The sequence below is a fragment of the Microtus ochrogaster genome, chromosome 2 (assembly GCF_000317375.1).
Source record: "Microtus ochrogaster isolate Prairie Vole_2 chromosome 2, MicOch1.0, whole genome shotgun sequence".
Lineage (NCBI taxonomy): Eukaryota > Metazoa > Chordata > Mammalia > Rodentia > Cricetidae > Microtus > Microtus ochrogaster.
The window spans coordinates 58999192-59024716 of record NC_022010.1 but is presented as its reverse complement, the minus strand read 5'-3'; the positions used below and the strand labels follow the sequence as shown (position 1 = coordinate 59024716).

The window sequence follows — 25525 nt, the reverse complement described above, 5'->3', positions numbered from 1 at the left end:
GAAGGAAGGAAGGAAGGAAGGAAGGAAGGAAGGAAGGAAGGAAGGAAGGAAGGAAGGAAGGAAGGAAGGAAGGTCTCACTATGTAGCTCTGGGTGGTAGAGGAAGTTGGACTAATTTTCAAAGAGGTTCACTTGTCGCTGCCTCCCAAGTGCTCAGACTAAATGTATGTGCCATGATGACCACCTGATGCTTTGTTTTTCATATGATACTCTGGGAAAGAATATAAAACTGGCTCCTTTTTCACTTCTATTTACTTAGACTTTGTACTGCCAAGAATGGAATTCATAGCTAAACAAGGGCTTCATCACTGAGCCACAACCCCAGTCCTCCTCTTATGTTTTCAAAGCAGCAGCCCCTTTTCAGGGTTTTGGATTACTGGTTACTTGAATCAATAGAATCTTTTCAAGACAAATGCACAGGTTTGAGTCCTCTTAAAGTACCCCTTTCAGTGGCCATGGAATACTCACTGATCCCGGTGTCCTTACAGTACTGGACCAAGTACTGTCCCATGACTTTTAGTAGACGGTTGTATTCTTGGACATTGAGGAATTCTTGTTTATTATGGGATGGTTCCATGATCTCCAAGGGAACGTTGACAATTCCAATCACACCTGCACCAAGTCTGGGGGAGTAAATACATGTATGAACTTTGTAAAATCTGGCTAAAGAAGAAGAAAAGGCAAACATGTACTTGTCACTTGCAACCAAATCTTCCACAGATAAAATCAATTGCCTTTGTGTGGACCATACCAAAGTTATTAGGCTATCTTAAATATATTTAATTATTCACGGTGATTTTCTGGGTGGGGGGGTTGTATCCTATAGTGCCACTTCAGTATGCCATTGATTTATTGCCAATACTCTTTCCAACCTAGGGAATCTTATGCCTTTACAGAGAGAATCACTTTCTTTTTCCCCATTTCATCTGCTGGGCTACGTATCTCACCATTGCAGTGGTCTTTGGGGGTGTCCACTGAGTTCTACTAAGGAAATATAACAGGCCCAGAGGGTGATGACAGGTATTTGATTATTAACCTGATGTGCAAAGGTTTCTGGGTTCTCTTCTGCTTTTCTAGGGCCAAAGGATATACATTCACCTGGGCTATTTTGATTCTTGACATCACCAGATTTTGGGTAAACCCCACTGCTCTTGCAAAAGCATTCCTCACACCGTCCCAAATTGAGGCCCCTGTCTGCTTTGTGCTTCACTACTGTCTTCCTCTCCCTTCTCCCTTTATTGCTCATTTTGCAAGTCTAAATCTGTGTCTCACACATATGGCCTGACGTGACTTCCTTGTTTCGTTTCCAAGGATCCATTCATGCAGTCATTCAAAGTTAGCACCTGAACCTGTTCCGGAAACTAGGAACATAGACAAGAGCAAGAAAGAAGAGGCCTCTGTCTCTCATTCACTGCAGAATGGCAATCATTGCAGTAGTAAGTAGATAAATGCGCACAGTTATTTCTCATGGTGATAAGTGGCTTTAGGAAAATAAAGTGCAAAGTAGCAGTGGGTGTGAACATAGGGCCCAGTTTCACTTAGGTAATCAAGGAAGAGACTTTAGCACTCATATCTGAACAATATCCTAAGGCAAACAGTTGAAAGATCTAAAGACAGGAGGTTTAATAATACCAATTGCTAAGGTAGCTAATCGAATCTTATGCAAAAAAACCAACTAAGTAGAATTTTTTAAAAATCATTTTACAAATAAAAAAAGAAGAACTAACTATCCCAACTTGCAGATCACACAACCTTGTGCTTCAAAGACCTTAAAGAGTCTACTGAAAATTCTTAGGCCTCAAAAATCCTTTTCAGCAATGTCCCAAGATACAAAGTTCACCATACAAAAAAATCAATAGCTTGAGTTTGTATCTTCTTATCTTTTAATACTTTATTGGCACATGTTAATTATAAATGATAATGACTTAATAGCTTTTTAAAATGCCAGTTATGGGGAAGGGAATCCCATTCACAGAATCAAAACAATTAGAATAAACCTAAGTCAGGAAATAAAAGACATCTACAATGAAGTCTTTGAGACACTGAAGAAAAAACTTAGGGAAAATCTCCCATGTTCATGGATAGGAATAATCAATATTTTGAAAACAGGTGTATTACAAAATACATAGATGCACCAAATGAGAAAAAAATCATAAAATTCAAATTGAAGCACAAAATATTCTTCCAAATAACTAAAGCAATTATTAGTGCGAAAGACAGTGTAAGAAGATCCCAATGCTGCAGGCATTATAGAGCCATACTCAAGAGCAATAGCACAGAAAATATACCTGTGGAACAATAGAATAGAATGAAGGACCCAGGAACAAGTTTACACAATTGCAGATCTCTAACTTAGGACAAAGCTGTCAAAACTGTATGCTGTAGAAAGGCTAGTGCTCCGAAAATTGGATTTTCACACATAGAAGAGTGAAATTAGATCCATATCTCCCACCTTGACCTCAAAATTAATTAAAAATGGGTCAAAGATCATATTGTAAGACCTGAAACCTTCCCACTGCTAAAGAAAAACACCTCAAAATATAAGCATGGAAGTTGATTTTTCTAATAGGGGTTCCAATAGCATGGGGTACAATCCTAAGATTATAAATGGGTTTATAAAATTAAAAAGCTTTTGCTCAGCAAAAGCACCAATCACAACAGTATAAAGAAATCACATACATTGCAGAAGAAATATTTATTAGTTACATATCAGATGGGGATTGATATCCAGGACCTATAACTTCAAAAACTAAATGCCATAAAACAAAATCATATCATCAATAATTGGATGAATGAACTAAAAAGGATAATTCTGAAAAGAATAAAGTCACATAACCAATATATATTTAAAAAGGTATTCAGCATCACTAACCATCAGGGAAAATAGAAATTAAAACTGCTTTGGAATTTTGTCTTACCCCAGTAAGAATGGCCATCACCAAAAAAAGGAAGGCAACAAACACTGATGAAGATGTGAACAAAGAAGAACCCTATCCACTGCTAGTAAAAATGCAAGCTTGTGCAGTCATAAGGGAATTCTGTACAGAGGTTCTTCATGAAACAGAAGGCAGAGATATCACATGACCCAGCTCTCTCATTCTTGGGCATCTACCTGAAAGTCTCTGTCACCATATCTCAGGGATATATATATATATATGTTTACTACTATACCAGTCAATAGGAGTCAGCCTAGCCATCCATCAATAGATGAATGGATAAAGAAAACGGGGTTCATATAGGAAGCAAAATCTTACTCAGCCATAAGGAAAAATGAAAATATGACATGAGAAGGAAAATTCACAAAACTGGAAAACATTATGCTGAAAGAAATGACAGGCTGTAAATGACAAATAGAGCCTATATTCTCTATTTTTTAAAGTTTAGATTTATATGTACAGTTGTGTGCATATGAATGTATCTATCGGTCATAGAACTCAAAAAAGGACCATGAGAGAAAAGGAAAAGGTCTTAAGAAAAGTGTGAAATAAAACGTGTGAAAAGCTGAAGAGATAGCTCAGCGGTTAAGAACAAGTACTGCTCTTGCAGAGGACCCGAGTTCGATTCCCAGCACTTGCATTCAGGTCACTCACAACTGCTTGTGATGTCTCTGCCCTCCAAAGGCATCTGTATTCATATGACACACTGAAACCTAAAATAATCTAAAATAAAAAAGAAAGATAACATGTGCTGGAATGCATGAGATCAGAACATAGAAAGGCAGACTCACTAGGTGGGGGTGGGAGGGAAGAAAGGGAATTAGCTGGAAGGGTAAGAGAGCTTTGAAGGGCATGGGGGAAAGGAATGCCACACGTATGAAGATGCCATGACAAAACTGGTCACTTTGTATGCTATCCTCAAAACTGATAACAACGAAATATTGTCCTCACTGTTGGTGCACAACTTTAAAGGGCACTCATCCTCCTCAACAAAAGATGGTCACCCTTGACCTTTGTGTCTGCAGGGCTTAGTCCAACCCTACGGGCACAAGAAAATGCAACCTGCTTTTGCCCGAGCAATGAATGAAGAGCTAGTTCCGTGAGCATGAGACCAAAAGAAGACCAAAGCCCCCACTCCCACCCACTCACTCCACCCCTCTCAGACATCATGTCTGGATCTGTTCTTTTCTACCATGTCTCTGTTTTTTGTCCTTTTGGTTGTGAGACTGGCCTTTAATAGCTGGACCATCTCTCCCTTTCTCTATGATGTCTTTGTAAGATTCCACATAACTGTCAAAGCAGTTCATGGTAATTTAGCACCAGAATACATTAATCTAGAATCTAAACAGACTGGAGGTGTTTGCTAATAAATATCATGCAGGTAACCGGCAAGAGCTGCAAAATCTGTAATAGGCTTCCTTACAAGGTAAGAGCTTGGTTCCCCGCCTCCTGTTAATATTTCTTTAATTTCTATTTTTTTAATTGGTAAAATACTGGACATTTGAAAAGATGATATAAGGGATTGAAAGACATAAGGAAAAGCATTAGAAACAATATTTTTCTAAAAATGTGATTTTCTTCTGAGAGCCAGCATACAGCCTCATGTTATTATAAGTTAGGCAGATTAATTCCACGAGAGGAAAGCTGAGAAGCAAACGGGACTCGTATTGTGATGAATCTAGTGCCACAGACAGAAGTGGACTGTGGGCTCCCTGCACTGCCTTTGACTCAAGAAAGAAGTTTACTTACAAGGACTTCATTTTCAGCTGGGGACCAACCTTCTCATGCATTTTAATTAGCCGGTTATTACTGTAAATGAACATTCCAGCTTGGTTCTGGTCTTCTATGTGCACTCCGAAGAACAAGGGGAGTATTCTTGCTTTCCTCAATGCCCTAGAATTGTATTTACAAAGGCAGTTAAAAGTGCTCTATCAAAGCAAAATATAAAATTTATACAAGTGCCTGATAATAAAACTCTGAAGACAGACATCAAAAGAATGATCTATAACATGACAGATATTTTGCAAAAACCTGGTGGATATAGCTATGGGAGAAACAGTACCATGCATTGGACACTGATTCAAATCATCCACCTCTTTCCAAAGAACACTATCCCCAGCCCTCCAGGCTGTTGCTATTTAACTGGTGCTGTAGCTGTATCAGGACATCTGTTTCCACATAATGGGGAACACATCCGGCTGGAGGCCATGACCGTGGGTCGACTCTTATACTTCTCTGGCTATGAAATGAGCTCTGTGGTCAGAAGCAATACAGTGTGGAATACCATGATGATGAATAGTGCATTCTGTAAGTCCATGGATGGTGGTTTTGGCATACGCATTGTGTGCAGGAAAGGCAAATTTATAAGCAGAATACTCCACTAAGGACAAATTGCCCTTTTCATAGAGGGAGTCCTTCAATGTCAACTTGCCACCACATGGCTGTCTGGTCACTCTGGAGAATGGTGACATATCTGATGCTCAGTGCTTGACTCTGATGTTGACTTTGTTCATAGATCCACTGGTTAATGACAGGGGTGACTAGGGAAAGAGGCTAATTGACCACAGAACAGATAATTGTGTATACTTGATTACTAAACTCCTCAGCTAGCTGACATCACCTTTTGATGAGCATTTGCATGGGGCATAAAATATCTTCATATCCTACACTCATTTGCAGAGATCAATCCACATACATCTTTCCCAGATATCTCCCACCAATTGTCTAATCAAGTTCTGTTCAAGTCCCTGTCCATCCACTGACCTACAGCGTGAAAATCAATGAAGAGATTGGCTGTTTACCTTCCAAACAAAATAGATGACCATGTGTACTGCCCAAAGTTTTGCCCACTGTGAAGATTTCCCTTCACCAGTGTCTTTCAGAGGTGTTTCAAAAAGGGGCTGTAATGCTGCAGCTGTCTACCTCTGGGTGGAGTCTTCAGAACCTGAAGAATCAGCAGTAAACTAGGCCCTAGTCTTCTCTTCCTCAGTCAACTGATCACAGGACATAGTTCTTGCAGCTATAGCTGCATGCCTGGGAGGCTGCAGCACTCACAGGAGCAGAAACCATAGGCTTTGGGCAGTTTCTTCATGTAACCTGTTTGTGCCTTCAGGACCCGCTCTGGCAGATCCCATATTTGATATTGGATTGCTGCTGTGAAAGTCCTACTTTATGGCTCAGTGGGTCAGATAATACCCGGATCATGATGGGCAGCTCAGGTCCCATGGCAATTTGGTGGCCCACTGTCACACTTGCAGTTTTCACTAAGGTCTAATAGCAGGCTAGGAGCTGGCATCCCCTCACCCTTTTTCATCATGACGTTAGCGATGGGCATGTCTTCTGAGCCTTTCCACAGTGGAGGATTAGATTGACACAGCATACCCATTTTAATGTTGCCATTTCCTTGAGTCTTCAAATCCTTTCATCAGTACTAAGCAAAGGGTTATTGTGCATCTCCAACTCCTTTCAGGCCATCTTTTGACAAAGTTTCCAATTAGTCACTCAAACTTTTGACAACTATTTTTAACTGTGTAAAAATAGTTTTCCAAAGTACACCTAGAAGCTCCACACAATGAGCCCACACCAACGAATTCAGCCTGATCCAGTTTTATATTCCTTCCAACGTTACCCCCACCCCTAAATTCTTTTCCCACGCATTCCCCAGACTTCTGCTTAAATGAATTGGTAAACTCATCTAGCTCTGCAGTAATGTAGTGGCATTTCAATTGGATTTTAATAAATAAAGCTTTCCTGAAAATCAGAGAGTAAGACAGCCCCACTGGACAGTGTTATAAGCAGTGGGAACACACACCTTTAACCCCAGTAGCCACACCAGTTGCCATAAAAAAAACCAAATGGTGCATATCTTTAATCACAGTGGCTCATGCCTTTAATCCACCCCTAGAGAGGATTATAAAATGGGAGGAGACAAGTTCTCAGTCTCATTCTGACATTCCTGGAAGCAGGATCGCCATTTCGGACTGCGGTTGAGGTAAGAGTTAGTGGCTGGTTGCTTTGCTTTTTGGATCTTCAGGTTGAAGCCCAATGTCTCTGAGTTTTTATTGATCGTGATTGACAGCGGTGTATGTAGTGCACCCCCACATGGTCTACACTTTCTACCTCCGCTCGAGGAGCCTTAAGTCTGGTTATGGATCTAAAGCAACTATTTGTGGGGCTGGAGGGACATTTGTGTTGTCTTGCCTGACATCTCCTTCAAAGAAAGTCACTGCTAGTTTAAAAGACTAATTTCCCTTGTCAAAGGTATAAAAGGCAATATTTCAGGGGTGCGGTTACATATTCTGCTGAGAGTGGAGAGACTATTTCCTTGGGTGAAATAAACCCTTGAAAATCTGAAGATTCGAAGTTCTCAGTCTCAGTAGATCTTTCCACAGATCTCTATCGCAAGTTACGGATCCCATTCTTTACCAATTAATGTCCTTACTTTAACCACTGACACCCTCTGAAGCTAAGACTTAAGTGTTCACTGTAATTCAGCCAGTCTTCTCACTGACTTCTCACAACTTGAGATTTGTGGCTGCTGGAGAGACGATTCTCTCTTCCAGGACACACATAGAAACCTTTAAACTGTTAACGCACATCTGGAGCTGGTCTTTGTTACCACTGAATTTATTGTTGTTGAGAAGTTGATTGATTTTAGCATGGCACTCATTTTTTCTTTTGTCAATTTACCCAGAGATGCTAGGAGCAACTGACCAGAATCATTTTTTCCCTTGCTTTTCCACAAATTATCAAAAGTTTCATAAACAGAGTCAATAAATCCATTGTCTGTTACAGTTGGTGAACCAGGATAATCAAATGCATTTGTTTCCTTAACTTCATAAAATAATTCACCTACATGGGCTGTCACTACTCCCTGAGCTCCTAGAAGGGGCTTCAGGAACTGTAGGTGTTGGCCAATTAGAAAGCCTGCTCCAGATACTTTTAAAAAAAATCTATCCTTATACTTCTGGTTCTCTAAAAACACTCCTGGCAAGAGTGTGGTAGTTGTTCGATCCACAAGACTGGATGTCTCAACTGGTCTTCAGTATACATCAAACTCCCAAAGAAATAGGCTCTAATGCAAGTGAAAGAATGGACTTGCCAGTGAGAGCAGAAAAAAGAAAGCAAAGAGGGCAAGCTTCCTTCTTCCATGTCCTTCATATAGGCTGACAGCAGGGGGTGTGGCTTGTATTAAAGGGGGAATCTTTCCACCTCAAAAGATCTGGATTAAAAGTGTATCTTCCCAGTTCACATAATTTAATGAAGAAAAATTCCCATACAGGTGTACGTTTACATTTTAGTGAGTTCCAGATGTAGTCCAGTTGACAACATAAAATAGCCATCATAACAGAAGTATTGAAAAATGATAACGTGGCTCTTAAAAAAAAGTTCCTGACATGGCATGCTTTTCCCACTTACAGTGTGTTCTCAAATTCCCAAATAACTTACTCAGACTAAACGGTGCCAACAATGTATCTCTAGCTTACCCTCTAACATTGGTCAAAGCTCAGAAGCTAAATGAAGTGAATGATGTGGCAACAGATAGACTAGGCACTACTTGTTCTTGTTTCTTTGTTTGATTTCATTTTTTATTATACTTCATATTTCTGTGGCTTTTCTATTCAGTGCTAAAAAAGAAACTGAGAAATAGCAGAATGTGATACAGACAGCCATGGAATGGGGAGGCTGCTGGAGCTGTGCAAACCGCCTAGCTGTGTGTGAGACATGGGTTTGGCTCATGTTCATAGTAACCGGGCAACCAAGAGCAACTTGAACACTGTGTCGCACCTGCTACATGGGAAAATGTCTGCCCAGACACGGGATATTGTGAAGACCAAGACAGGATTTTAGAAATGAATTTGGAATGACTAGAGGTATAACAAATCATCCTTTCTCAGCCCCAAGTGACAACAAATGGGGTCTTTCCTCTGTTCTCACAGGTTGATCTGCTGACGTCCGTTAATGTATTACGTGATGACATATTACGTAAGGTAATATATAGATCAAAGCCTCTCTCGAAAGCCTTAACTATGTGATCTTAATTCTGCAACAAACAATGCCGACTGACGGTGTGAGGCTCTCGGAACAGAGCCTTAGACGATGTGACATCATCATTCTACAGTAAGGGACATGCTGGTTGTCCACAGAGTTAGAAAGCACAGGTGTGGGAGTGAACATCTTTAACCCTGGCATTAAGGAATCAGAGGCTAGTGGACCTCTGTGATTCTGAGGTCAAACTAGTCCACATAGTGAATTCTAGGCTAGCCATGGCTACACAAGTGAGACCCTCTCTAAAACAAAATGAGAAAACAGCCTTTGTGTGACATGACGCCATTACATCGCATGCTAACTGTAAAAATAAGCACCCCAATAAAACCGTTCAAGGCACCTGTTCTTTTTGTCAGTACAGGTTAATTTTAATACATTCCACTGGCTAGAAACAAGTTATCGACAAAGGTTTTCTTTCTGAAAACTAGAAATCTTAGTTTTCAATAGAAATTTCTAAGAAACTTAAATAATTCTGGTAAATGCATAGCATCTTAAATTTACTTCTGATATCTACATAATTAACATTTAAGCTTATATTTAAAGTTGTAAATATATGACCACAACGATAATGAAAACTAATCACTGTTCCCTACGAAGAAGTTTCTTGAAGCTGTCAGTTCTCAAAGTCTGATTTGGTTTGTGCAGCAGTACTTTTTTGTTTAGCATGCTATAAGTCAAACTTACAAATGAAAATAGTGGGGTTTTTTGGATAGTTTTGCCATGTTTATTTTAAATACATATAAGTGACACTTTCCTTCAAGTGTTGTTTCCCATTTTAAATTTTAAGCTCTCTAAAGCAGTAGTTCTCAATCTGTGGGTTGTGACCCATTTGGGGATCAAATGGCCTTTCATAGGGTTGTCTAAGACCATCAGAAAACACAAATATTTCCATTGTGATTTATAACAGCAGCAAAATTAAAGCTATGAAGAGGCAACAGAACTAATTTTACAATCGGGGGACATCACAACATGAGGACTTATGTTAAAGGGCGGCAGCATTGGGAAGGCTGAGAACCACTGCTGTAGAGAGAGGTGAGGACAGATGACAGAGGCACAGTGGAGGGGTTGCCTACTTGTGTCTCTTTACATACACATCTTCATGAAGTCTAAACTGTCAAATTCTGAGAGTGTTTCTGGCTTGTCTCCAACATTATATAGACACAAATGTGTACGCCAATAAAAACCATCAGCCGTGTTTTACAATGTGTGTCTTGGTTGGGGAAGCGTCATCATATTAAGATTTACTCTTGTAATACATCACACATTAAGAGAGAGAAACTGTCATAATAACTCGAAATCTGCCCACTTAGAAATAAGAACTTGACCCAGCACTGGAGGGCCTCACAGACAGAAAGCCATAAGCCTTACCTCTGTTTCTGTCGAAGGTTCTCATGCTTTGCTTCCGCATCGTCCCCAGCTTTCTGTAATCCATCCTGGAGAAGGATATTTTAGTTGAGAGGAAGCATAGGGACACTGAAATGATGCAAACTGAGCTGACACCCTGTTACCTCTAGGCTCCGGAGCAGCAGTGACAGCTCATCTTGTCTAATGCAGTTCACACGGTAGGAATTCCACAGACACACAGTAATAGACTACAGTCCAGTGCTTCCAGAATCCACACTAAGCCCACCTCTATTATTTTCTTTGCACACATTCTAAGATCCCTCTGCCTTCATTTTACTCCATATGTGGTAGAAGGGTCTTGACACAAACTACATGAAAACTTGAGTAAGTTATTCAGTGCATATGGACCCTGACTTTAGTCTGAGGGAACAGGAATCCTGGAGTTTGCAGTCACTAAGGTATATTTTTTTTGGGGGGGGGAGTAATAACTTTTGTTAGTATTCCTCCTAATATGTTTCCTCCTTATCAAATTCTGAACACACACTTCCTGAATGTTCCCTTTATAGGTTTCTCAGGTTTTTTTTCTTTTTTAGAGTGTTCAAAAGTCATTCGAAAGTCTGTCTTTCTTTTAATCTGATACAGTGGCTTTCTCCCCACTTATCTCTAGTATGTTTCCATTCCCTCTAATTGAGGCTGCAAAAGAAGAGCTTGCTATTACTATTCTCATAGATAAGAATAGGCTTTTATGGAGACTTGTTGGGAAGAGACATCAGTAGGAGACAGAGGGCAATGGAGTTGAATGGAATCAAAAGGCATTACATGCATGCATGTAAATGTTGCAATGAGACTCGTTATCATATAAAACATGTACTAATAAATACTTTTTAAAAAAGAATTGATTGATATCCCTACCTTTAACCCCAGCACTTGGGAGGCAGAGGCAGGCAGATCTCCATAGGTTTGGAGGCAGCCTGGTCTACAGAACTAGTTCTAAGACAGCCAGGGCTACAAAAAGAAGCCCTGTCTCAAAAAAACAAAAACACAAAACCCCAAAATAGACATTTAAAGAGCTTCACTCATGGCATATGACCGACGGTACCTCTTGATGGTGGCACTATCAGTGGCTGTATCACTGACAGAACACCACTTTCGCTATCTCTCAAGTTAGAGAGGGCAGAGGCAGGGTTAAGTGCAAAGGATTTCATATTAAGCTGCTTGGGAGCATGTAAGAGGTCAGCAGTTCAGGTTTCTGCGCTTCGGTGTCTACTCTACACTAAAGTAACAAGGACTCTTCAGAGCTACAGAGCAAGCTGGTCAAAAGACAACCTACCCTACCAGGCAGAGCACTCACCCAACACAGGGCGGAGGCACAAGGACAGGAGCAAGACCCTGGCCCATGAGACTCCATTTCTCTCGGCTCCCATATAGCGAAGGCAAAGGGCACTGATACTTTTAGAAACAACATTTTAAAAACCTTAAAATACAATAAAATAAAAATGATATAGTTTTTTTTCCTTTAAAATGAAAGCAAGAATGTAGGAATCTTGAGAAAGCCATGATTTTGCTTTGCTTGGAGCACTAGCACACAATAGCCTCTCTTCACCCCTTCTGCATGACGAATAGGCTGGAGACTTTGTTAGACAGATGCCTGGCTTGTAGAGTTAAGGCCGCACCATTGCACAGATTTATTTAATCTGTAGAAGAGGTGATAGAGAAAGTAAAAGGCAGTGATTGCTCCTCCCATTCCTGTTCATCTCTTTGCATGAAAGCAAATCCCTGCAGCGCCTCATGAATCACCACAGTAAATACATTGCACCAAGGTTTTGGTCAAAGAAGACTTGCAGTGCATATCTTGCAGCGACATTCTTTTTTCTGTTAGCTGCAGTATGCTATAATTAATAATTATAGTTCTTTATAACGAGCCTTCCTCGTGAGCATATTACATGGATTACAGAGATTGTTTATGAACTCTGCAAGACGACTCACAAGAAAAGAGTGTTGTAAGCTGGAAGCACTGTGATTAATATTCATAATTATGATCTATGATTGTTAGCACTGGGAAGAAGGATTGCTTATTAGCCCTCTTCTTGCTTTCCCCATTTATCTGGGTCCATGGAGAGCTATAATTTGAATAGACATTTCTGAGGATGCTTCCTAGGCTAGACATTTGCCTGCTATCTTTTTATTATTTTTCCTTTTCTTGTATTGCTTTCCTTTTCATTTAAACAAATCGAGGGTAAAGTTCTTTCGTCCTGCTTGAAATTCACCCCCAATTCTGTTCATTTTTGCTCACCTCAGCCTTCCCTCTTCTCTCCTGTCTCTGCACCCCCCTCATCCATTTACCTGTGCTAAAACTCCCATCATCTTTGGAACCTGTCTGTATTTGAGTTTGGAAAGTACGAGGTCAGAGACAAGGGTGCACGGGGTGGGGGAGATCAAGTGCTGTTCCTCAACACTAGCTTTGTGTGTGTCGTACCTTTTCAGAAGACAGAGAAATTCTGTTGGGCTGGTGTACTTTGACTTGCAGTTCTTTAAACTTGAGTTCCGCTGAAAACAGAAGCACAACAGTTAGTTATAACACAGAGAGATTCTTCCAAGCCATCTCTAAGCACATGTTTTCTATACTTGTAACCATGACCCCCATGGATGGCACAGAGACCACAACCTGAAAACCATGTGGTCCTCTCAGAGATCTTACTCATTTTAACTCTTCTCTTTGAGGCAGATGAAAGATGCTGTTGTGGGTTTGAAGCCTGCTGAGCTAAGTTTGAATCCCAACCACCAACATAGAAAGTGGAGAGAGATTGCATGTTTATACAACCCCAACATTGTGGGGTAGAGACAAGCAGATCCAGAAAGCTCACTGGCCAGCAAGCCAATTCCAAATGGAAGGGTGAATGTACTTCCCAAATAGAGGCAATGTTCATCTTTAATATAAGCTGACACAGCATCATGGCATCCAGAGTTTCTAACATATCAATTAATTCCTAATATGTTGGGAATTGTGCTGGCTGGCTTTATGTCAACAAGGCACAAGCTATAGTTACCTGAAATGGGGGAAGTTCAATTGAGAAAATGCCTCTAGAGGATCAGGCTTCAATAAAGCCTTTAGGGTATTTTCTAAATCAGGGGATGATGTGGAAAAACTATTCCATTGTGAGCAGGACCATTCTGGTTTTCTGAGTTATATAAGAAAGCAATTTGAGCAACCCCTTGGAGCAAGCTGGTAAGCAGGACTCACCAGAGCCTCTGCATCAGTTCCTGCCTCTAGCTTTCTTCCCTGGTTGAGTTCCTGCCCTCACTGCTTTTATGAAGAACTGTTACATGGAAAAGTAGAGGGAATAAACTCTTTCTTCCCAAAGTTGCTTTTGGTGTTTCATCATAGCAATATTAGCTCTAACTAGTACAGGAATCATACTTAAGATACTAAATTATAGTTCAGTGTGATGGCTTAGCAGGTAAAGGTACCTGCCGCAAACCTAAACAATCTGAATAGAATCTCCAGAACCTGCATCATTGAAGAAAAGAACTGACTCCTAGAAGTTGTTCTCTGACCTACACACACACACACACACACACACACACACACATACACACACAGAGACACATATACATATGTGTGCATACACACATACATACACACACGCATGCAAACACAAGGGTTGGCAGGTAAATGTAAGAGGGATATTAAATGATATCATAATTAAATCAGAGATGGAGAGTGCACTTTGGGTTCTAGAGATAAGAGCTACATTTGACTGACAATCACAGTACCCCCAATGCCTAGAGCAGGCTTTTCCTGAGAATGGGTGCTCAATTAACATTTGCTAAGTGGATGAACTCTAGTGATTTGGACATAGAAATCCATATACCCATTTTTGCTGCCTCTTCTGCCTCGTTAGCTTCAGTTTTAAACTTCTTTTTGAAAGAAGATGTAGCATACTGGTACTTTCTGGAAAGAGGAAAAGAACATAATCCAGTCAGATTAGCATTTCAAAGTACATTAATAAGAGAATATTCTTTAGTAAGACTATATGCTCCAGAGATGAGCAGTTGTTAAGAAAGAAATGTTCATTGAGCAAGTTCCACCCAGCTGGTGCATTAGCAGACTTTATATCTATGAAAACTCACTTGCCTTTTAATGCGTGGTAATTTTTCTTCAGGAAAATTCAAAGTCAGGAAACTACAAGTCAAAAATGAGATAAAAAAATCTCTTCCCATACATGTGTTCACTTATACATGTAAAACAGAAGAACTCTCAAAAGGGAAAGACAAGATCACCCAACTGCTCCATTGTCAAAGTTTCTGGTTAATATACACAGCCCTCACTCAGATCATCACTGACACTTGAGAAATGGCTTCTCCCAGTTCCCAAGCAATTATCTCTGCCCGACATGCTCAGAAAAACACATAAAAAGTCATTTGACCTACTAAAAGTCAAACTTCCTTCTGTATTTATGAAGTAGCCTATTTTTAAGTTCAATTGTTTCAGAACAGCAAGCTGATTCTAGAATAATCAAGGAAAAAGAAATGGACATATATACCTATGAACCTGTGAAGTCAAGGAAAGCAAAATCAGAGTGGGGGCACCTTCCCAACAGCTGTTGATCAAAGAAGCTCCTCAGGAGAATATAGGCATTTGCTCCTGCCATTGGTTGCCCACAAGAACAAGCTTCTAAGACCCTGTTGTTAAAGATGGCACATGCTAGCCGGGCGATGGTGGCGCATGCCTTTAATCCCAGCACTCGGGAGGCAGAGGCAGGTGGATCTCTGTGAGTTCGAGACCAGCCTGGTCTACAGAGCTAGTTCCAGGACAGGCTCCAAAACCACAGAGAAACCCTGTCTTGAAAAACCAAAAAAAAAAAAAAAAAAGATGGCACATGCTTTAGTCACAGGACATTGAGAAAGCAAGCTGGAAATGTTCTGGAAGCTTCCTCCCTGCTGGCTAGCCTTGACTGTGCTGGAAGGGGCTAAGCAGATAAGCAGGCCTCTGGGAAGAATTATCATCAATAGTCACACAGCTGTGGATTGGAGCCAGGCAAGATGAGCCCACTTGTGCAATAGTGGCGAGTCTGTTAGGGGAGTAACTAGCTGCTTTCTTACTGGGCTTGGTGACTGCTCCATGGGACAGAATTCACATCCAGTAGCATAAACCTGGCCGAAAGCCTACAGCTTGGGGCAGTGATCGGCCCTAATGGGAAAGCTGCTGTTGTTATTTTGCTAAATGATCACGAAGCGCCTGTCAAACTGTCTTCTAAATAGCTATGTTTATGCTCACAGGATAGTGCTACTGTCTGCTTTGGCCAGAGAAGCTTTTCTGCAGTGGTCAGCAGAGACTGCAGAAACTCATAGCTTGTCAAAGCACAGAGAATAAATAACTCTGAGTGACAAGACACAAGTAGCCCATCTATGACACTATCTCCAAGACTCAGGGAACAGTACAGAGAAATCAGAAAGACTGTTAAGTACAAAAGAAGCTGGGTGGAGGAAAAGCACGTGGCTAACTTCTGAGCATGGCACGGCTGCTGCGCTCTTGAATGCAAGCAGCTGTGCATAATTGCTAAGATCTGCACAAGATCCTATTATGGAAGTAGGAGGGGCTCACGGGGATACACCCCTCTTTGAGGATTTCTACCCAGTTAAGAGGTGATAGAGGAGTGAGGTGGATAGTTAGTTGTTGATGTTGACATGAGTCATGGTCATTTGAAAGAGGGAACTTCAACGGAGAAAAATCCTCCTTCAGAATGGCCTAAAAGCATGTCTGCACTATACATTCTAGTTAGTGATTGATGTGGGAGGGTCCAGCGCACTGTGGGTGGGGCCACCCCGGGCAGTGCTCTGGTTAATGTAAGAAAGCAAGCTGAGTAAGACAGTAAGCAGCCTTCCTCCCTGGCCTCTGCTTCAGTTCCTGCCTCCAGGTTCCTGCACCGACTTCCCTTCATGGTGCACTGGAAGTATGACATGAAACAAACCGTTTCTTCCCTACGGTCATGCTGTTTATCATGGCAATAGCGGAGAAAACTAGGACAAAAAAAAATCTGTTTTCATCAATGGGATAAACAAGTTCTCACCCATGGTCCTGTAAACAACCCTAATGAAATTCACTCACACACAGATGCATGCACACACGTATGCACACATGCACACACGCAGACACAAAGGTAAGACGGATTGCTTGAGAGGAGAAAAGGGATTAACAGAGGGCAAGAGAAAGCAATAAAGATTGGAATAAATCACGTTCATGTATGAAGATGTCATAATGAAATCCATTGCATTACAAATAACACATGCTAATAAAAAAAACTCAAGAAGAAAAACTTTGTGTAATAGGTCACCTTGATGTGGCTAAAGTCACAGGCATTTAGAGAGAATCCTTGGAACCTGGCTCTTATATTTTGGTTTGAGTCATCATAGAAGGAAACAGTCTAAAATAGTGAGGCTTGAGAAAGCCCGGAGCACTACAAGTCTCACTCCATGTTTTTGTTTCGTACTGCCATTGACTCGTGAGCTCACCAGTCACTCAACATCTCGCTCACAAAGGCGTGTGACAACTAATTGTAAGTGTCAGTATGACTGCACTATGAGCTACCCAGGGAGCTGGTAAATGGTTCTTCTGAGTGGATCTGGGAATGTGTTCTTGGAGGACATGCCCATCTGAAGGGTAAGCCAGCAAGGACAATCATCGTCCTTTGCCTTAAGCGTGCATTGCACTAAGTGTGCATTGTCCCAAGTGTGTACCAGGTGGTCAACCTATAGCCCTCAGACCAGACTGAGAGCCACTGGCTTCTTTCTTTCAAGACAGCCTCACATCTATGTCACAATTTTTGAGAGTTTTTAAGTTAAAGGGAAAAAAAAGAATATGTACTGACTAACATGCTTCCTACAGAAGGAGGCTAACAACCCGTTGGCAACACTCATTAAATTATGGTCTCATCTAGAAAGGCTTTTATAGATTCTGACTTTTAAAAGGTTTTTTTTTAAGATTTGTTTTTATTTTTATTTACTGGTATGTGCCCATGTATATGTTGCATGTCTGTGGGTGCCTGCAGAGACCCAAAGAGGATATCAGATTTCCGGAAGTTAGTTAAATTGTTGTGAGCCTCCCACCAAGGGTGGTAGGTAGGAGCTGAACTCTGGTCCTCTGGAATGGCAGCTATGTCCCACTGAGCAGACTCTCCAGTCCTATACATGAACTTTAAACAATGTAAGAAATAATGCAAATCCTTCAGTGATTGCTGATACAAACAGGTCATAACACAATTAAATGGCTGGAAGCTGGAGTCTGTTTACAGTTTATTGATGATTATCTTCCATTATCTAAACAGATGCAGTCCAGACACAAGACGCAGCAGCTTCATGATCAAATGCTGAACTGGACTTCCTGGAGTCTTTCTGCCTTGGTACAGGTCAGTCTGTACCCCTTATAGGAGTGTAAAGTTGAGGCAGTCACATTTGCAGCAGCTGAATAACTGCAAAGGTATAAAAGCTATCATGCTATCAATGGTAGCACAGGGCTGTTACAGGAAGTGAAATTTTAACACATCTAAAAGAACTTAAAGCAATCATCATTGTTTATGTTTTTATATATATAAACATTGTATATGTTCACAGTATGTGTTTTTATAGTCTAAACTCTCTAGTGTGTGTTTCAGAGAAGATTGCTTTCCTTTTCATAATGTGGAAAAACTTGTAAAATTTGATGTGTGACTAACAGGAAAAAGCAAATATTTTAAAAGTAACTAAATGTTTGGATGGTGTGCTTGCTAGCTTTATTGTCACCTTGATACAAGGTAGTCATCTGAGGGGGGAATCTTCAGGAAGAAAATGTCTCCCGAAGATTGGGCAAGTTGGCCTGTAGGCATTTGCTCAATTAGTGGCTGCTCAACCCATGGTGAGTGGTTCCACAGTACCAACCTTGGGTTAGTAATCCTGGGTACTGCAAGAAAGCAGGCTGAGCAAGTCATGAAGAGTAGCCAGTAACAGCAGCTCTCCATGGCTTCTGCATCAGTTCCTGCCTTCAGGTTCCTACCCTGCTTGAGTTCCGGTCCTGACTTCACCCAGTGATGGATGGTTACCTGGATTTCTAAATGAAACAATCCCTGTCCTCCCCAGCTTGCTTTTGGTCATGGTGTGTTTTCTTAGTGACAGAAACTCAAGACAGTGACTCAGTAAGAGAATGCTTACTTAGAACAACCAAAGACCTGGGATCTTGCTCTAGCACAACCAAAACAAAAGACACAGCAACAGCAAAACCAAATGCCATCCTGTATACTTGTACTGCAATGGTTCAGTTGGCATTTATTCTAAGATCTAACATTTTTTTTTTCTTTTTCGAGACAGGGTTTCTCTGTGGCTTTGGAGCCTGTCCTGGAACTAGCTCTGTAGACCAGGCTGGTCTCGAACTCACAGAGATCCACCTGGCTCTGCCTCCCGAGTGCTGGGATTAAAGGCGTGCGCCACCATCGCCCGGCAGTTCTAAGATCTAACTTTGTAGCTCTAGTTCCTAACTTTCATGTCCACTTTGAGAGAAGCTAAGATTGGCCACTGAGAAGAAACACCTCTAAAATCTAAGGTGAAGTTCTAATCAGTCTGTTCCTTTGATTTTCTTTTACACTTATATAGCTCATTCAAATTATAACCTCGGTGTAGTGCAAATTAGTCTCTACTACACTCAGTGAATAGCAAACCTAAGTTTGGAGGCATACAATTATTGGTGACTATATCCTGAAATTATCATTTGCTTTTAAAAATCATGTTCTAATCATATACTTTATCAGGTTTGAATCATTCATTTTAGGTTAAATTAAATTTTAGCATAAAAATGAAATTAAGGGGATATTGTTTAAACAATGAAGCAATTTTTCAAAGAATGTGAATTAAGCTATTCAAGCATTTTTTTTGTATGAACTAAAGGTGGCACTAGAGGTGCCAACTCTGCATTACCGCTCAATTTACAATAATAGGCTGAAAATTGAGTGAAATAATCCCAGACGATCTGCATGCTGGTCTACAACTTCAACTTTCGAATTGTTTGGGACAATTTAAACACACTCTGTGTGTGCATCTCTAAAATATTAAAGTAGCAAAACTGATCGTTCTCATAAACACAAAAATAAGTGCTCAAATCTCCGCTGCAGAAATGGAAGCCTCCAGCATGTAGTACTTCTTTACGCATCTCTCCACTCCCTGCTAATGAAACTTCAGAGGAAAAGAGATGGAGTAAAGCATCCACTGAAGAAGGAATGGACTTCCCTAGCTCTTCGTTTCTTTGTCCTTCATCTGAGGCCACAGAATGAGTATAGGCCCTGAGCCAGGCCTCTTAGCTCAGTGGCTAGAGTTGTCAAACCTCTACCTATCTGCCCTCACCTCAAGGGTGAGGTGAAGGCAAGGCAGCTGTAAGGGCTCCCTTGACTTGATTCTTTAAATATCTTCTTAAAAAGTAATAATGGGGAAAGGTCAGATATGCATCCCTTCACTGTGGAAACAGCCCAATGGCGGCATGTTCGACTAGCTCTGTCTTCTGTTTAGGCATCCCAGGTCTGTCTCCCAGAATTGTATCAACTGCATGGCAGCCTTCCATGTTTGTGTCCAGCAGCGTGTTCTCTCCTCCATCCTCAGGCCTACCAATGGTCTTGTCCAGAGAGCTATTTTCCATGAAAGAGATGTAATGGAGTGGCATGTGTCACACTAAAAGGATCTGATTCTGGATGTCTTTCTACAGACATGGTTGACTGGAGCTGTGACTGTCTTGTCTTACAGCAAAGTTCCATAACCTCATTTAGCCACCATATTATCCTATGAAATAAAACCAACATTCTGGGGCAATTACAGTACCTAATCACTTTTTCATGTAAATCACTATCAGTTCTATGTTTACATATAGAGTTTTAAAAATCTAAAGGCTGGTCTATCAATTATTTATCTCATATTTGCTCCCTGAACTTCATCTCATCACACCTTGTTTCTGGCACTGCTTCTATGATCTATCTCCACTAGAGCAGGGTCAACTATGAATTTGAGAAGCATTCACATGAGCTGGAGAGATGGTTCAGTGGTTAAGAGTAGTGGTTATTCTTCCAGAAGGTCCTGAGGTCAATTCCCAGCAATCATATGGTGGCTCACAACCATCTACTGTAACATGAGCTGGGCCAGGTTTGTTGGGGTTTCTGCCCTGCCCAGTTCCCACAGCTGGCAATCCCCAAAGAAAATCACACAGAGATCTATATAAGTTATAAAACTGATTGGCCCATTAGCTCTGGCTTCTTATTAGCTCTTCTAGCTTATATTAACCCATTGTTCTTATCTATGTTAGCCACATGGTTCAGGACCTTTCTCAGCGAGCCAGCTTACATCTTGCTTCTTTGGAGTCTGGGCAGGAGTGGGAGGAATCAACTTCCACCTTCCCCGAATTTTCCTGTTCTCATTGCATCATTTTTAGCTCCTGTCTGGTTTTCCTACCTATACTTCCTGCCTGGCCAATCAGCATTTATTTAAAACATGATTGACAGAATACAGACAATTCTCCGTCACCAATCTACTGTAAGATCTGGTGAAAATACTGGCAAGATTATTTTGAAGGAAAGAGGCTCGTGACACCAGCACATAAGAATGTGTGAATGTCACTTCAGAAGGTGAGTGCAAACATACACATAAGAACCACAATTGGTCAACAAAAGTAATTCAGATTATAAAAGTTTGCTTAGTCAAATTACTCAGAAAATGGAAACAAATCCACTTTCAAATGGTTTGAACATTTTTCTTAACCAAACTCACTAAGAGGAATAATTTGAAAAGACTAGCTGATTGATCCAGGAGACCCTTGGTACCTCCCACAAGAATGAGACTGATGGAAAGGAAACATGTCTGATATTTACTAGGGAATGAACAGCCTGACACGGTCTCTGTCTGTGCACACTTTACTTTTAAAAGATGATCTTCAGTATAAACAGATATCAAAATTAAAGCTCATGAGAAATCCATTGCTGTTTAATGAGGGCACAGAATCAAAGTGGTCTGTACTTTTTAAATTACATCTCTACGAGGAATTTGAAAGCCCCAGGCTAGACGCTGACTTTTCAAGACACCATGACAACATAATAAATGGTGAAGGTCTTTTATCAAAAGTTAATGTGATGTAGGTGAAGGAGCAACAAATTTGGACTGATTTAAAAAAAAAAATACAGAGTCAGAAGATTTGCGCTTTGTGCAGATCTCTAACACCGATGATGATTTCAACCAAACAAAATCCCAAAGAAGCACTGCAGAAAATAAAATAATTAAAAATGTACATATTTACCCAGTATACAAGCACTGTTTCTCCCAGTGGATGGCAAGCTCCTTAAGTGAGAATTATTCCTCTTTGTTACCACCCCAGTCTGACCCACGATTATGCTAATCTCTTGTACAAATTAATGAGCACCCAGAAAATACAGCAAAAGTAAGAAAAGACCAATGTTACTGCATGAAGAGTTGAGCAAGACTGATTCTATATCATGAACAGTCAAGTTAACTTTTACATTAAAGTATATCAAATAAGGAGCTGGAGAAATAACTAAGCATCTCTGGCTCAATTCCTAGTACTCCAACTTTAGTTCCATTGATCCAATGCCCTCTTATGACCTCAGTGGATCCTGTGGGTAAGTAGTACATAGACATACATGAGGGCAAAAATACCCATGCACATAAAATAATAAAATAAAAATAACAAAAATAAGACTATATGTGTGTGTGTGTGTGTGTGTGTGTGTGTACATATATATGTGATAAATGGACCAGGTATTTTATATCTGCTCATTCTATATGAATATCATGCATAAATGTTGCTTAATGATAGAGATAGTGTGTTATAGTGTGGAGACTGTGTCATCAGCCATAGAGTGTACAGGCAACATCATGACACTTGTGTTACCATTAAGTGGTAAAAATCCTATGGTAACACTATCATATAAGCTCATCCTGAAGAACGTTATTATATGTAACGATACTGCATGAAGCCTAATAGTTCAAATATGCTATGCAAACAGAAAACACATCCAACTGTGTTCTCGGCATGGAAACCATCACAACGCCCTACAGTGAACAAGTAATTCCTATTAATGGTCCTTATCAAACAGCGTGCTCCCTGCAGTGTTTAGTCTTTCCTGAGAGCACTGTGAAATGCCTACCACCAGTCACTGTCTTCCTCTTGAGAATGTGAGGAGTTCTATCAATTGTACATGTAAAATCTCCAAGAAAATAATCAAAAAGAAGCATGTTACCTGGGTTTGTAGAGGGAGTAACATAAGTGCTTTGTCTGAACTCTTTTGGCTTGAATAAATATTCTCATTCGAGGATCAAAATACAGAACAGCTGTGTAGGCCCGGAAAGACCGTCTCTCTGGAAGTCTGAAATAGAGAATGCCAAAGGTCACAGAGTAGAAGGGACACTTCTCTCCAAAAAGGAAAAATAATCAAATGTTCTCCTACTAAGCTCTGTCTTGGTTATTCTTCTGTTGTGATAAAAACACTATGACCAAGGCAACTTACATAAGGAAGAGTTACAGAGGGATAAGGGCCCACTATAGCAGGGCAGCATGGCACCAAGCAGCAGACAGGTGGGCTGGAGTAGCAGATAAGATCTCACATCTCAATACCACAAACAAAACAGAGAGAGAGCTAACTGGGAATTGCCTGGGCTTTTGAAACCTCAAAGTTCACAGTCCCAAGGACACAGCTCCTCCAACAAGACCACACCTCCTTCTTCTTCCCAAACAGCTCTACCAACTGGGCACAGCATAGTCAAACACATGAGTCTATGGGTTCCTTCTCATTCATAGAACCTGTATGTTCTCAGAAACTTTGTTCTAGAACTAATGATGCTGCCAACAGCACCAAATCTTATAACACTGCATTAAGTCTCTAAACAGAGGGCAAACATAGATAACATGCTTTGTTTAGAACTAAAATTTGTTGGCAACTAATCAATTCTAAGATGGAAAATATACTTTACATTAACTGACCCTGCCAGTGACCCAGAAGAACAAAGTCAAGCAAATGTAATACTCCTGCTCAAACGTAAGACTCATGCGAACAAAAGGAGATTTCTGCTAAGTAGTTGTAAACAGAGAAATACAATGAAAAAAAAAGTCTCATTTTCAGAATTATGAAAGGGACATAAAATACAGAACTCCCCATGTACAAGTATTAAAGTAAGTACTTCTGATCAGCTGAGAGGAGACTTCTAACAGCATGGGTAAGGGAAGAGAAATGGAAAATAAAGGACAGAAAGACAACAAAGCAGGGATAAAAACAACACCAGCGGCCTGAGGAAAACTGTGGTAGTGCTGCTGGCCGGCTTCTAGGACACTGTGCCTGCCAGCGGACCTTAAATATTGACGTCTACTTGTGAGCTGCAAATGTTCTCCAATTAGACAAGAAACACAGGACGAAAGCAAGCCGACCAGGGTTGGAGGTGGTATTCTGTGCTTCTAAGCTGCAGGGAAGACTCCAAGGTTAAAGAGAGAGTAGGGAGCCATTCTCCTGGTCCAGACCAAGACACAGATGATGAGATGGAGCTATGAGTCTATTTGGAGGCTCTGTTCAGCAGGTCCTCAGTCCAAGGGCAGAACTCCAAGGACCTCTGGAAACTGAAGGTGAGCCCTAAGTAACCCAAGGCTTTTCTGGTAAGATATAAGTTTCTTTGGATACCATCTGAAGTTCAATAAAAGACAGGGAATTTCTTTCCATTGTTCAAATTTTCTGACATGTATTATGTCAAAGGACCTAGTATGTGGCTGTCATGCCATAAATATCAATGCACTTTTTAATTTATTTTTGAGTTAGCATACAAAGTAATGGCTTTCTTTATTACAGCATTTCCATGCATCTATATCATCACTAATGCACTTTTAATGTAGCAAGAGAAGCTATGTGCATTACCGTGTTACACTATGATAATGCAGTTTCACTGAGCTCCCCAGGGGTTAGACAATTGAGCATCTCTCCACTTAATCAAGAAAAGAAAAACAGTCATTCCTATGATGCTATAAACATTCCATGGTATCCCACCGCTGTTGAAACCCTTCTAAACTGTGTGATTTGCAATTGCCCAGAAGCTGGGAACTCCTGATTTCTACACACCTCAAACTGGACACATCATTGTCATTTGAAGGCTAAAGTCAGGAGTAATTCAGAGAGATGGTGGACTTTGACCAGTGACAGAGTGTTTGCCAAGCATGCACAAAGTCCTTGGGTCAGTTTTCCATAGAGCAGAAATAGCAGCATCATTTAGAACAGAATTTGAGAACTAGAGAAGTATGGTGAGAATTGAAAGTGATTAAAGAAGTTCTGGTATACACAGATACCCCTCACTTTCCACACACCACACACACACACACACACACACACACACACACACATTATATATAAACAAAAAAAAAGTAATACTTCTGTTTGTTTTGGGCCCAGAATTGTAAACAGAGTTTCCATCCACCTGGTCCCAAACAACTGACTCTGAGTTATAAAAGCCTGGCCAGTAGCTTAGGCTTGTTACTAGCTAACTCTTAACACTTAAATTAACCTATATTTCTATTTATGCTTTGCCACATGGCTCATGGCTTATTAACTCATTTTCTACACATCATGTTTGCTCAGTGGTGGGCTGGTGGCTTCTCTCACTCTGTCCTCCCTCTTCCCATCATTCTTAGTTTGGCTTTTTCACCAAACTTCCAGTCTAGCTACCAATGAGAGTAATACATTTTCATGGTGTCGAAAAGATTTGTTCCACAGCAAAGGGTGACTTTTTATTTTCATTTTTTTAAAGACAGAGTCTCTACATAGTCCTGGGGCTCACTCTGTAAACCAGGCTGTTCTCTGTCCCACAGAGATCCTCTTGCCTCTGCCTCCTGCATGTTAGGATTAAACGTATGTACCACCACTCCAGTCCTTAGGATGATTTTGGTTCTGCAATCTTCTTGCCTGGGCCTTAGGAATGGGATTACAGACATGTTACTATTCCTAGAAAATACTTCTACCTGCTGATTCTGCATTTATTTTTAATTCAGATTTATATTTATTAATTTAATAAATATAGCTAAATATCCACACCTTGCCTGTCAGGGGACATTGAGACCTCCTGTCTCTGAGACAACCCGCTGGAAGGACTCAACAGATTTATCACAGGCTGTAATGAGGATGCGCACAGGTGTGGAGAGGAAAGTGA

The 25525-nt window shown here is 40.7% G+C and overlaps 1 protein-coding gene across 1 annotated transcript in view; it reads right to left on the bottom strand.

The window, feature by feature from the left end:
• Window positions 1-25525, bottom strand: part of Morc1 (MORC family CW-type zinc finger 1) — a 185884-nt gene that overhangs the window by 101032 nt on the left and 59327 nt on the right. The window contains exons 9-14 of the mRNA XM_026787615.1: window positions 22585-22710; window positions 14200-14279; window positions 12804-12874; window positions 10352-10416; window positions 4685-4828; window positions 468-622 (exon numbers count right to left, since the gene is read on the bottom strand). Coding sequence (XP_026643416.1) covers window positions 468-622; window positions 4685-4828; window positions 10352-10416; window positions 12804-12874; window positions 14200-14279; window positions 22585-22710 — 641 coding nt within the window. The remainder of the gene's footprint in view (window positions 1-467; window positions 623-4684; window positions 4829-10351; window positions 10417-12803; window positions 12875-14199; window positions 14280-22584; window positions 22711-25525) is intronic.